At 44.0% G+C, this 12,389-nt stretch overlaps 2 protein-coding genes across 2 annotated transcripts; one reads left to right on the plus strand and one right to left on the minus strand.

Annotated features, from left to right (window-relative positions):
- The first annotated feature begins 5,349 nt into the window (after window positions 1-5,349).
- LOC308157873 (far upstream element-binding protein 1-like) lies at window positions 5,350-6,441 on the plus strand. Its single transcript, XM_080531470.1, has 3 exons — window positions 5,350-5,386; window positions 5,575-5,822; window positions 6,024-6,441. Exons 2-3 carry the CDS (start codon window positions 5,744-5,746, stop codon window positions 6,266-6,268), a joined length of 324 nt encoding a protein of 107 aa, XP_080387596.1. The 5' UTR covers window positions 5,350-5,386; window positions 5,575-5,743; the 3' UTR covers window positions 6,269-6,441.
- A 2,191-nt stretch (window positions 6,442-8,632) lies between these two features.
- Window positions 8,633-11,616, minus strand: LOC308153959 (mitoguardin 1-like; the record flags this gene model as incomplete). The annotated part of the gene is made up of 9 exons (XM_080527140.1): window positions 8,633-8,851; window positions 9,106-9,222; window positions 9,310-9,363; window positions 9,496-9,630; window positions 10,177-10,275; window positions 10,395-10,481; window positions 10,701-10,773; window positions 10,986-11,104; window positions 11,611-11,616. 9 exons carry the CDS (start codon window positions 11,614-11,616, stop codon window positions 8,633-8,635), a joined length of 909 nt encoding a protein of 302 aa, XP_080383266.1.
- Window positions 11,617-12,389: the final 773 nt, after the last annotated feature.

The following is a 12,389-nucleotide window of genomic DNA, read 5'->3' on the forward strand; positions in this document are numbered from 1 at the left end:
GAAATAAAAAATCATGTATGTTTTTGTTTTACTGTGGTATATTGAAAGCATAAAAATGCAGACCTCTTCTTTGACTGTCCAAATTTCCTGACTGAAAGTTCCGCTGTCCTGTCTTTGTCTCTCTCCAACTGTCTACACGGCTCCTGGTTATGCTATAGATATGTGCGTGCAATGACTTCAGTGGTCCAAACCAATTGAATATCCTTGTTTTAGACTTTGTTTTTATACTTCCCTCTTATTGATTATTGCCCTGACCTGTAGTGGTAGACAGATATTTCTTATGAGAAGACAGTTAGTACTGGCAAAACGTATGTGACTAATGCATTAACCGCAGTGTGGTGGCATCTCAGTGTACTTGCCTGGTTTGCTGACTTTGCAGAAGTAGTGTGCACTGTTTTTATAATGTGAGAAACTTCCTCCCTCACAGGCAAGTTTAGAAAAGCGGTAAGCAAGTATTTTTTTAAACCAAAAATGTTCGTCAGTAAATGTGGCTGCAAAATGTTGCATACGTTTTTAGTGTATTTTTGCTGCTCTTTTTCAGGACAGGTAATGTGTTCTGCTGTATCGAATATTCATTTTTTTATCCGGGTGAAGTGGGATGCAGAGGTTTCGTGGCTTCTTCCACCGTTAGGCTGCTGAAAGACCTTGGCATCCATGGACAGGCTTTGCGACAGACAATTAGATCACTCTCTGAAGCGGCCGAAAGAAGCAGCCAGTGGATATGGATCAAGCGGAAGGACCCTTGCTGGGCTCAAAGAACAGCAACATGACCCGCTCACTAATCCCCCCCCTACCCCCACTCCCACTTGAGAACCCAGGTCAGAACCCTCCAGGAGGAGGGTGAACAAGGTATGCGGTCTGCTCTAGGCCTGACTCAGGGAAGAGGACACCCCTGCCTTGCATAGTCCCGTGGGCTGCGCCATTTAAACAACCAGGCAATTCTCATGATTGGGCATGGGACACAAGCTCAGGCTTGATCACCCTGTAGCTGGCCGCCTTAGATGAGGGTGTCTAGTGTTGAAAAGGCCGAAACACCCCATGATTCAAAGGTACTCTACTGATGATGTGTCCCGAAATGTAACATCCTTCCCATGTCTGAGATACAGCTCCCATGCCACTCTCAACATCAAGGCAAACCTCATGTGCGTACCATCCATTGGCACAATGGACAGTATAACATCACGTCCCGTGTTTCATAATTCTGCATTCAAAAGTTTGTTTTCTCCCCCCATTACAAAGTGTTTGAAAGCAATCCCTAAAATGTATTACTTTGCTGGCCTTTATATAAAAAAAGAAAAACTTTTATACCATAAAAACGTGATTTGCAAAAGTAGTTTTTTTGCTCTGCCCATCATTTGTTAGCATTTATCCAGTATAAGAACATAGTGTAGCAACCCTGTTACTGTGTTGTGTGCCAATGCACCCCTGTGATTGGTGGAGGTGGGCGCATGCGTGTTGTGGTTGTTGTTGAGACCGTGGAGAGAGGAAGAACTCCGGTGAATTGAGAAAGTTGGTATGCGAGTTAAACAATTAAACGATCAGTTACATGAGAGAAGCTATCTGTTGTTATTCCACCACTGTCCAAGTTGGGACGTTACAATAGGTTTGTAGGGCCGGGAGTGGCTAACCAGTCCTTCGTCCGTGAGTTGAGCCCTCCTATACTGTAAGTACAATACTGTAACTGAGAAACCAAGCAAGTTTCTGTTCCTCTGTCAATGTATTGCTTTGACCGATTGCAAAAAAACTAAACTGTAGTGTTTCTCTCAAATTGCAGCTTTTTCCTTTAAAACATTTGGGTAAGTATCCAAGTTCTGAAAAAGAGAAGTACTGTATTTCTCTGGAATAGTTTGTGATTTCTGAACTATAAACTTGCCGTTGACAATTTGGACTGTTACATTCTCCCGTTGTTTTGCCATGACCACATAACTGCATTTAGATTGTTGAACCCTTCAGTACGTTAAACATTGCATTGTAGCTTGTTATTCTAGACTTTGTGTAGATAGGATCTTGATGCCAGTTGGACTGTTCTGCTTTGAACTCTGAACTGAGGGGTTGTGATATGCTAGAATTCTGTGTGAAACTCTAGTACATGCATTCTTGGTAGATGTTTTGTTACTGAAAGGCAGTTGTACTATACTGATGAGCTGAGTATCTTTGAACTGCGTATGTGCCATTTGCTTAGCTAGAATACAGTGATTTTATTGATTAATTGCTTTACACAAATGCCATTTATAGCCAGAAACAGTTGCCCGTAGTAAAATATGTTTTACTGCAGTAATACCGTGACTTAAGCACTGAAATGTGATCTTTTTGCACAGCATGTGAAGAGGTGTGTGCTGTTTATTGATGTCTATTATCATTAGCATGCGGATGTATCAGTAGTATGTTAAAGACAAGTGCTTCTGATTGGTTGAAAAGTGATGCAGAAATTGCCTTTCTTTAACCTCTGACATAGATAGATAGATAGATAGATAGATAGATAGATAGATAGATAGATAGATAGATAGATAGATAGATAGATAGATAGATAGATAGATAGATAGACTTTATTTGTCATTGCTACAGTACAGGTACCAAACAACGAAATTTAGGAGGGGAGGCTCCCCTGGTGTTTAGGAAAGGAAAAAGAAACACATTTTAGAAAAAGCATAGATGCATAAAATCACAAGAAGGTAAGGAGCTGGTTTACATCAATAAAGGCTATGTACACAATCCACTGTACTATACTGCACAGATAGTCAACTAGGGTTGTCATATTGCACAAGAAAGTATTTTTTCACATTATTTTAAAGTGTCACAGTTTGCAGGCTTGAAAATGTACATGTTTGTGCCTCAGCACTAGCTGCCATACAATCCGTCCGGACTGTCCTGGGCCCAGAACTTAGGCCTTTTCTGTGTTCAGGGCCTTGACGGCCCTGTGGTAGAAGCAGTCCTTCAGTCTGTTTGTCTTAGCGGCCGGGGTCCTGTACCTCCTGTTCGAGGGCAGCTTGACAAAGTGTACGTGCCCAGGGTGGGTCGGGTCCTTGGAGATCTTGGAGGCCCTCCTGAGACAGCGTGTGTTGTACAGTTCCTCCAGAGAGGGGAGGGGGGCGCCGGTGATCTTCTGTGCTGTTCTCACGACTCTCTGTAGCGCGTTTCTCTCCGCTGTTGTGCAGCTGTGGAACCAGTTGGAGATGCCGAAGGTGAGGATGCTCTCCACTGCGCCGTGGTAGAAGGCCACCAGTATCTCCTTCTTGTTGTGTTGTTTCCTGAGGCATCTCAGGGTGTATAGCCGCTGTTGTGCCCTCTTGATGGTGCCTTTAGTGTTGTCCTTCCAGGCCAGGTCATCCCGCATGTTGTGTCCCAGGAATCGGAGGGTTGAGACTATCTCCACGCTCTCTCCGTCGATGAGCAGGGGCAGGATCTCGGACTTTTTCCTCCTGAAGTCTACGATGAATTCCTGGGTCTTTGACTTGTTTAGCAGCAGGTTGTTAACCATGCCATTCAAACGAGCACTGTTGTACCAAAGGCTGTTGAACTGAGTCAAATGAGTCAAATGAATGAGTGAAGTGTTCACTGATGGCACACAGTGCAATTATCTTTGCAGTGTCATCCAAGACCTTGCACCTTAGGTTCTGCTGCAAAAACACAGGTAAGCCAAACCTAAGGAAACCAGTGTTTGACCTGTGACCCAGATATGATCAACAATACACAATGCTCAGCTTACCTGATTTACAGCATCTATCTGTGTAGTTACCTGTTAATTGTAGCTGTGCTCAGAATCTCTCCAGTGATATCAACAGCTCGGCTTGTTTTAGATGTAATAATGTGCTCATCGTAACTGACTTGCATGGTTATGAGTTGTATGACTTAGGAGAAACGTTTGATTCTTTAGCCAATGCAATGTGTTTTTTTTAGCTTCCCATCTGACCTTTTAATAGTACAATTTGCAAAAGATTCTACTACATGTTGTTTAGTTTAATTTCTTCTGAGGTGATTTGTCATTCAAATGTGCTGCTTAGTATTTCCCACAAACAACTATTTATGCCTTCGGGTAAGTTGCAGTGTGACAATAAATGCATAGAGCTTTAGTCTTAATTTTAACCTGAGTTAAAAACGTACTGCATGCAGTGCAATCCTGTTGTCAGAAGTCAGCAACAATGTGCGTACTAATTGGTCTCAACAGAAGTGAAGTACATGCATCTGATGCTCATGCTGTGACATTTGGTGTGAAACCTGTGAAAATGCCCCAATGCAGTGCTAATACCCTTTTCAAAAACTGCTGCCTTCACTTCTCACTCACAGTGTTGGAAGATGCTGCAAGCGTAGGTCATAGAATCAGGCCCTGTGGTAGTTTGTCCCATAAGGCGGAATCCTTTGTCTATCCCACTGCTGAACCTAGACCAATCGAGGGCTCCAGTGATAAGGTAACAAACAAAACAAAAAAAGCAATGCAATGAAATACAGTATATGTGATTGCAAAGTACATGCTGTTAGCTTAGGGACATGTCTTTTGAGCTTAGGTTTCTCTTATTTCTAAAACCGTAACCTAGTCTGTTTGAACGTGCAATAGTTTTGCTTGTTGTCTGATGGCTTTTCCATATTTCATGATTCCCTGGAATGCCTTTGCCACTTACTGTTATGAATAGGGATTGTGCATAGTTGAACCAATGCTTTAGATAGTTGGATGAAGACCAGGAACTGTTGTATGTTGTGACTTTCGATGTCAGGCTCGTTCAACTCTTTTGGCAGTTAATTGGAGAGTATAGTGTTTTGTTCATAGAACCCAATTTGTCCCTGATAGTGAACTGTTGCATATTGTTTTAAGCTGCATATATTTCTCTATGCGTATGAGATGCTCTTTCCCTCTGGAGAGCCTTTTAAAGTTCAGGTGTGTGTGTGTCCCAAAAAAGAAAGAGCTGTATACTGATTTGCATAGCATTTTGTTTGCTTGTGTTTTACCTGAATGAGTGGCGCTGTGATGTTGACGGGTCTGTTCTCTGCCCCCCCCAGCAAGCCAAAGACATGGTGATGGAACTGATCAGAGAACAGGGCTTTAGGGAGCAGAGGGGAGAGTATGGATCCAGAATGGGGGGAGGCGGAGGAGGTGTTGGTGGTGGTGGTGGTGGTGGTGGTGGTGGCTGCGGTGGAGGCGGCGGCAATGGCAATGGAGGAGAAAGCTTAGACGTAAGTCAACATTTGTTACATCATAGTTTGGGCTAGGAATCTTTCTGACGTTCAAAACCGTGGGCTCGATTAATCGATGTTTATATCCTGACCTTGCTCTTTAAACTCCTTCCTCAGGTCCCTGTCCCCAGGTTTGCAGTGGGAATTGTGATAGGAAGAAATGGAGAAATGATCAAGAAAATTCAAAGTGACACAGGTGTCAGGATCCAGTTTAAACCAGGTAAGTGTTCGTTATCCGTCGTTGCGTACACCGCAGGTAGTAATGATTGTTAACATATTCTGATGACCAAGTCTAGTTATATTGGTTTCTTCAGCTGCTTGTTAGAAGCACATGGACACATGCAGCTTATTAGGACTAAGATTTCTCACCGTGGTCATGTTTAACCCCTCCCCCCCATGTCTCTGTAGACGATGGCAGCACACCAGAGAGGATAGCCCAGATCATGGGTCCTCCTGACCAGTCCCAGCATGCAGCAGAGATAATCTCAGACCTGCTGAGGAGCGTCCAGGCGGGGGGACCACCTGGTCACGGAGGCGGCGGCGGCAGGGGCAGGGCCGCGGGCAGGGCAACTGGAACATGGGAGGCCCTCCTGGAGGCCTGCAAGAGTTCACCTTCACCGTCCCAACCATGAAGACCGGCCTCATCATTGGAAAAGGTGCAAGGCTTCAGATGACCTCTGACCCATCTGACCTCTGACCGCATCTTTCTCAGTTCTTTTCCAATCTTAGTGGTAAAAATACAGCCCATCTTATATTTCGCTCCTCACATCTTCCTCAGTGATGTAGAGCTGACAGTAAGTGTGTGTATACCTTTGGGATGATGGTGAATACTTATTGTCCTCCTCCAACCCCTACAGGTGGTGAGACCATTAAAGGTATAAGCCAACAGTCGGGGGCCAGGATCGAGCTCCAGAGGAACCCTCCACCCAACGCCGAACCCAACATCAAGATGTTCACCGTCCGGGGGTCCCACCAACAGATTGACTACGCCAGGCAGCTTGTTGAGGAGAAGATTGGGGTGAGGCACGGGGCTGTGTTGGTGTTAATGAGTGGGTGGTTGCTAGCCTTGTTACCCCAGATCTGCTTGACCGTAGGCCAATGACGATGACCGTAGAATTTTGCTAAACAACACAGACATGGGACAACAGGGCTAGGTGGTTTCCTAGTAAAGCTGTTTACCTAGCCTCATTGCTTTGTGCTCATGTGAATTTTTTAAATGTGTGTAGAATGATTAGACTTATCACAGCCTGGAGCTAAGTGTTTCAAGACAGAGTTCGTGGGGGTCTAGAAGACAAAAACAGAAGTGAGAAATTTGGAGCATGCCTTAGAGAGGTAAACAAAAAGGTTTCATGTGCAGTGTATATTATCGGATGTACTTTTTTGATTTGTTTGGAGATCAGTTTTTTGACTGGCGTTGTCGCCATGTCCAAGAATAAAGTTGTTATACATTGATTGTCTCCTTTCTTTTTTGTACTCTTACAAATGCATCACAGTCAAAGAATCAGACTGAGGTTGAGGAAATGACAGATGGCAGAGGTCTCATCCTGATTATAGACTGGTTGTGTGTATGTAGTGCTGTCCTGTTAGTGGTCCAGTTGTTCTTTATTCAGGCAGATTGCATGCACAAGAAAACACACAATGTATCACCACTTTTTGACAGTCCCTTTTTTCGTTGTTGCTTATTGTGCGTAGACACCAGTGTACTGTAGAAATACTTTTCAGCTCTGTACACACATGGTGTAAATGCAATGCAAGTATGTTTGCTAAAAGCACATGTCTGATGTCTGAATAAGACTACCATATATTGCTCATACAGTTCATAATATACAGTTACTGCTCATAGCATGTCACAGCCATACAATCAGAGTGTATGGTATTGGTCATGTTCACAGATCATGAAAGACAGCTACTGGGCAACACAAACCTGGAGGGAAACTAGGTTTTTACATTGACTGACTACAGATGTTGCTTGCACATTGTTGACAGTAAGGCTTTATATATTTATTAGTTCAATATGAAGAAAATGGTGCATCCACAACAGCCCAGCATGACTACAATGCCACTGTCGACTGACAGTATGTGGAGGTGTTACATAAGTGTTTGGTTCTTTCTAGGCCGAAGGTCAGATATCTGGAGAACTGCAATTCACTGTGACAGGAATATCATTAGGCTATTCAGTCTTACTCTGTTATAACAGTTGTATTGGAAACTTCATTCTGAGTCATTAGTGTTTGAATTGTTTCCATTTCTCAATGCATTGTAGACAGCTGCAGAATATGGTTCCATGGACCCTGCGGTTGGTACATTATTAAGTCGGCTGATACGACAGTTCTCCAATACCATGTTAACTGATCCCCCCCCCCCCCCCAGCACGAGTTGCGCTTTGTGTTTGTTGTTTTAAGGTCAGTAGAGGGGATAACTTTGACAAGGCATGTTAGCAGCAAGGTGTATACAGTAGCCATAGACCAAAGGTGCTCCCGGTACTCCTTGACTTGTTGACTCAGGCGAGCTAGCGCTTGGCTAGAACACAGATGTGCAGCCTGAGGGAGGTCGAAAGACAGGAACTAGAATACACTGAACCAGAGCGATCGCTTATGGCAGATATTTTCAAGCTCTGGTATTTCAGTCCAATTAAACCACAAACATGCCTCGACCCATGATCTGACTACAGTATACTCCTTCTGTTGTACTTTCCCATCACTTGTAGAGGACCCTAGCAAGATAATCCACAATATGCAGTACAACAGTTGCAAACCATAACACTATTATGTAAAGGGAAATGTATAACCTCTAAAAATATATATAGATGTCACATATACCTTTCCAGTACAATAAAATAAATACTAGGAGGATACAACAGTAGTGTTTTAACTGCTCTAAACGGCACTGAAACTAATCTTGTGTTGTGTGCATCGTCCTTTTCAAGTTCTATCTGTATTTACAATGCATACTTTTAGCCCCCTAAAAATATTTTGTCCAAACATCACTGCAAAGGTACATAACTTAATCTCATATGGTGGTGAAAAAAGAACATCCATATAAACGTGCACTGACACGGCACCGTGGTAATAAGGGAATCATGTGAAGATGAATGAAACATCTCCTCTGAGTAGCAGGAAGGTCTTCAGGAGAGCAGCTAGTCACCCTCAGAGCAGGACAGGGCTTCATAAGAGTCAACTAGTCTTTCCAAATGGAAGAACGGATTAGTCTGGAGTCCATGAAGAGGTCGAGGAGTATCGGGGGGGTCATGATGGGTGTCCATGGGAGGAGTCCTAGTATGTGGTGGGGCTTTCAGAGGGTGAGTGGGACTTCGAATGAAGTTTGGGAGTCACCAATATGCTCTGGATAGTAGTTATGATGACTGTCCTGGTGGGAGTCCCGAGAGGAGTCCCAAATAGAGGGTGAGTAGGACTGCCAATGAATGAAATGAGTGGGTTTGAGGCGGTCAGTCAGGTTCTAGTCTCTCCTACTGCACCCGGGCCTCCAGGAGGGCGTTGGGCACCAGGTGCACCTGCGTGGTGACACAGCCGTTGAGGTGGCGGAGGGAGTCGACGCCCAGGTAGGCTAGCAGGAGCTCAGAGCGCCGGTGGAGCAGGTGAAGCATGTCCTCAGCCAGGGTCTCCACCGTGGAGTACCTCACCTTCTCCAGGTCAAAGATGTCCTTCAGGAAGAACAACACCTGGTCCTGGGGGGGCGGGTTGAGATTAGGAGACACAATCACACTTATTACATGAAAATAAGGAACATTCAGTGAAAGTCTTTGTGGCGGATAATAACACAGAGATCCTTATATAATTCTATTTTGAATCGGTTTTTGACCCACTGAAACAGATTTCAAGAGAGAGACATTAGAAATACCCATAAACAAAAAAACACACAAAACATCTTCTCCTCCCCCCTGCCCCCATCTAAAGTACATTAGTGAGAGTTGCTTATTACCTTGAAGAAGCAGCAGAAGTCATGCAGGGTGCTCTTAGGTCCCAGGAAGCCCCAGGCGAGGACAGGACTGATCTGCTCACACACCGCGTAGAAGTGGGCAATGAAACCGTCAGACACCTGTGGCCAACGGAGGACAGAGGTGAATAACAGGCCTATGTATGAAAGAGTTCTGTTAAGGGATAGATGACATTAACAGCACTGTACCTTCATGTGCTGCCTCTTCTGCTTCAGCACAGACCAACAACTTGACGCGACCGCCTGTGAATCCAAAACAGACCTGTCATCAAACATGGAGCCACTAACCAAATCAGATATGACATCGTCAGAGTTAAGTGAACACCTGTTGGGGGCTAGTGTAGGACAGACAGGAGGGTCTACTCATAAGCTCACCGTCTCCTTGAAGGAGCTGTTGAGCCAGCGGTTGTTCACCACGTTCTGGATGGAGACGGGAGGGTTCTCCAGGTCCTCAAAGGAGTCCATGAGGATAAAGTCCAACACAATGTCATAGAAGTTCAAATGCTTGACCTGGGTCGAGAGGAACATTCGAGATACGCATGTTAGGAAAACAGCAGTCGTGTCTTTGAGTGACGATGTACTGTAGGATGACATACTTTCAGCTCCATTGAATCTTTGCAAGTGTCATGGATGTATGGTTGTTCTTGAAAGGCAGCGTGTCAGTTAACAATTTGGTGCAGACAGTATAACTATGTTCTCCATTATGTTTGTATATGTAGATAGGTAGGTAGGTAGTGTGGTAACCTTTAAACGTAATAAAGCCACATGACGCTTGATGTCCTTTCGGTTTGTACTTTATATAGAACGGGAGCATGGAGTCATACATACATGTCTGTGCGTCTTACACTGCGCACCTATAATGCTATACCTGAATACCGGATACGGAAACACATCCTGCCTACATCTCTGTAGTCCTAGAAATAATATCCCTTAACCCATAACTCCCCCTGGTGGGAAAACATAGATATTGCATCTCAAGATAAATCCTAGGTATAATGCTCACATTATAACAGGTAGGCAGGTAGGTAGGTAGGTAGGTAGGTGAGTGAGTCTCACCCCTCGCGTGGCCAGCTCCACCTCCGTGTTCTCCCAGTGCTCCGTATGCTCCATGAAGGAGATCATCTCTTCAAACACTTCCTCAAATCTCTTTGGGCTCTGTACAACCAATCCCAAATCTCAGTGTTATATCAACAGATCAAACTAGTCAACCAGTCAGTCAGTCAGTCAGTCAGAAACCATAATTCCTTCACAATCAACCAAACGTCTCGTCTCACCTTACGTGCTTGTACAATTATGGAAGACAAGATCTTCTTTCCTGTGTCGGCCAGAAACGTCCTTGTTGCCCTTTCACACAGAATGAGCTGTAGGGGGAACACATCAATCATGACTTCAGAAGACCATGGCATTAAAGCATTAAATAATCTATCTTATAATCAACCTTTATTTTGTATTTTTATCTATTTTATTTTAGCCTATTATCCAATTGTCACTTTATATTGTTGTTGTTGTTTTGTGGTCTGAGCTGCCGTAACGTGTGAATTTCCCCTCGGGGATCAATAAAGTACTGTATCGCCACATACCTGGCACGCCTGCCGTACACAATGCAACTTGGCTAGGAAGTCTGTATCCCCCAGACATTCAAGCATCTCAGTCCTGATAAAAAAATTATTTAAAAAAATAACCAGGAAATTCAATGATTAAAATCTTAACAAAGACAAGCTGAAAGACAAGACCTCTGTTTTCAACACCATCGAATCTAGACAGTATGTCCCTCCTCAGGTATACAACAGCCTGCTTGTAGGGTTATCTGTGCTTGTAGGGTTATCTGTGAAGCCTGTTGAGGCACAGCAGGGAGTCCTTCTAACCGGAGCACCCTGCAGGAGATCTTTCCGTCCTCTGCCATCTGCAGAGCGTCCTCGTAGAAGGGGTAATGGCACAGCGTCCCCAGGGCGTAGGCACTCCTCAGCTCCCTGTGCTCAGACAGCTGAGAGAGAGAGAGAGAGAGAGAGAGAGAGAGAGAGAGAGAGAGAGAGAGAGAGAGAGAGAGAGAGAGAGAGAGAGAGAGGGAGAGAAATTGCATATAACCCAATGCAACAGTAATAAAGAGACGGGGGAGGTATCAACAATTGCAGTTGGCTATTATTACGGTTCCATATGTTTAGTACGCCCTGTCTAGACTTGAGATGTCATCTCATTCACTTGTGATTTATTTTTATTATACTAGAGGGGGCGTACTAAACATTTTGTAAACAGCTGAGGCATGGGTTTAATCCTGAACTTGACACACTAATGACACTCAACCAGTTGAGCGGAGGGTCACCTTGGCCTGGCTACTGGCTCAACCGGAGGGCTGAGAATGGAGCTCACAAGCTTGACTTTTAACAGGCAAGTCAGGTTGCCTCAAACACACAGTCACACCATTTTTGCTTCAAGAGAAGTTTCTCCTGCTAGTCCTAGTGCAGGGAAAGGTTTCAACAGAAACAGCTGTACTCCCATGGGTAATAGTACACAAGCTGTATATCCAGAGCACGGATGTGAGAACGTTTAATGCTATTTATAGCGACTCCTCCGTACTTTATACACAGCAGTGACCCACTTTTACTGTTGGAGTTCTGACAGACTTGATGTGGTTATTTGTGGCAAGCAGACTTACTGATCTGGTTATAAGGTAGGCAGCACTTTAGCTGACCCCAGGTCAGGAGGAGAAAGGGATTTCTGATAAGGTTGGAGTATACATAGTGTATACTGCTTAATTGCAGCCAAAAATAAAGATTCTCTATAATGATTTTCTACTAAACTTGAATCCCATTCAGTGAGTGAATTTCAGTCTGCTCACGTCCACCAGAGCCGGATCTCTGGATCAACCTCCTCCTGTGTCTTAATACGGATATGAGATAAGGAAGACACTGTGACAGCTTATCTACCGTCTATTTAAATCACACTCCCTGCAGTTGAGAGCAACGGTTTTGCCACAGGGATTAAATCCCCCTGAGATTATGTGGGCACCACAGTTCTGTCCAGGCACGACAGTGCTATCTAGTGTTCTTATAGAGTTCATATAGAGTTCTAGAGTTCTTATAGAGTTCATATAGAGTTATAATGTTCTTATAGAGTTCATATAGAGTTATAGAGTTCATATAGTTATAGAGCTCATATAGTTATATAGAGTTCATATAGACTTACATAGAGTTCTTATAGAGTTCATATAGAGTTAATGTTTTGTTGGATCAAATACATTTCACCCCAACCTCCACCTCCACCTCTACCTC

This window comes from Nansenia antarctica, assembly GCF_963989245.1.
Source record: "Nansenia antarctica genome assembly, chromosome: 1".
Taxonomy (NCBI): domain Eukaryota; kingdom Metazoa; phylum Chordata; class Actinopteri; order Argentiniformes; family Microstomatidae; genus Nansenia; species Nansenia antarctica.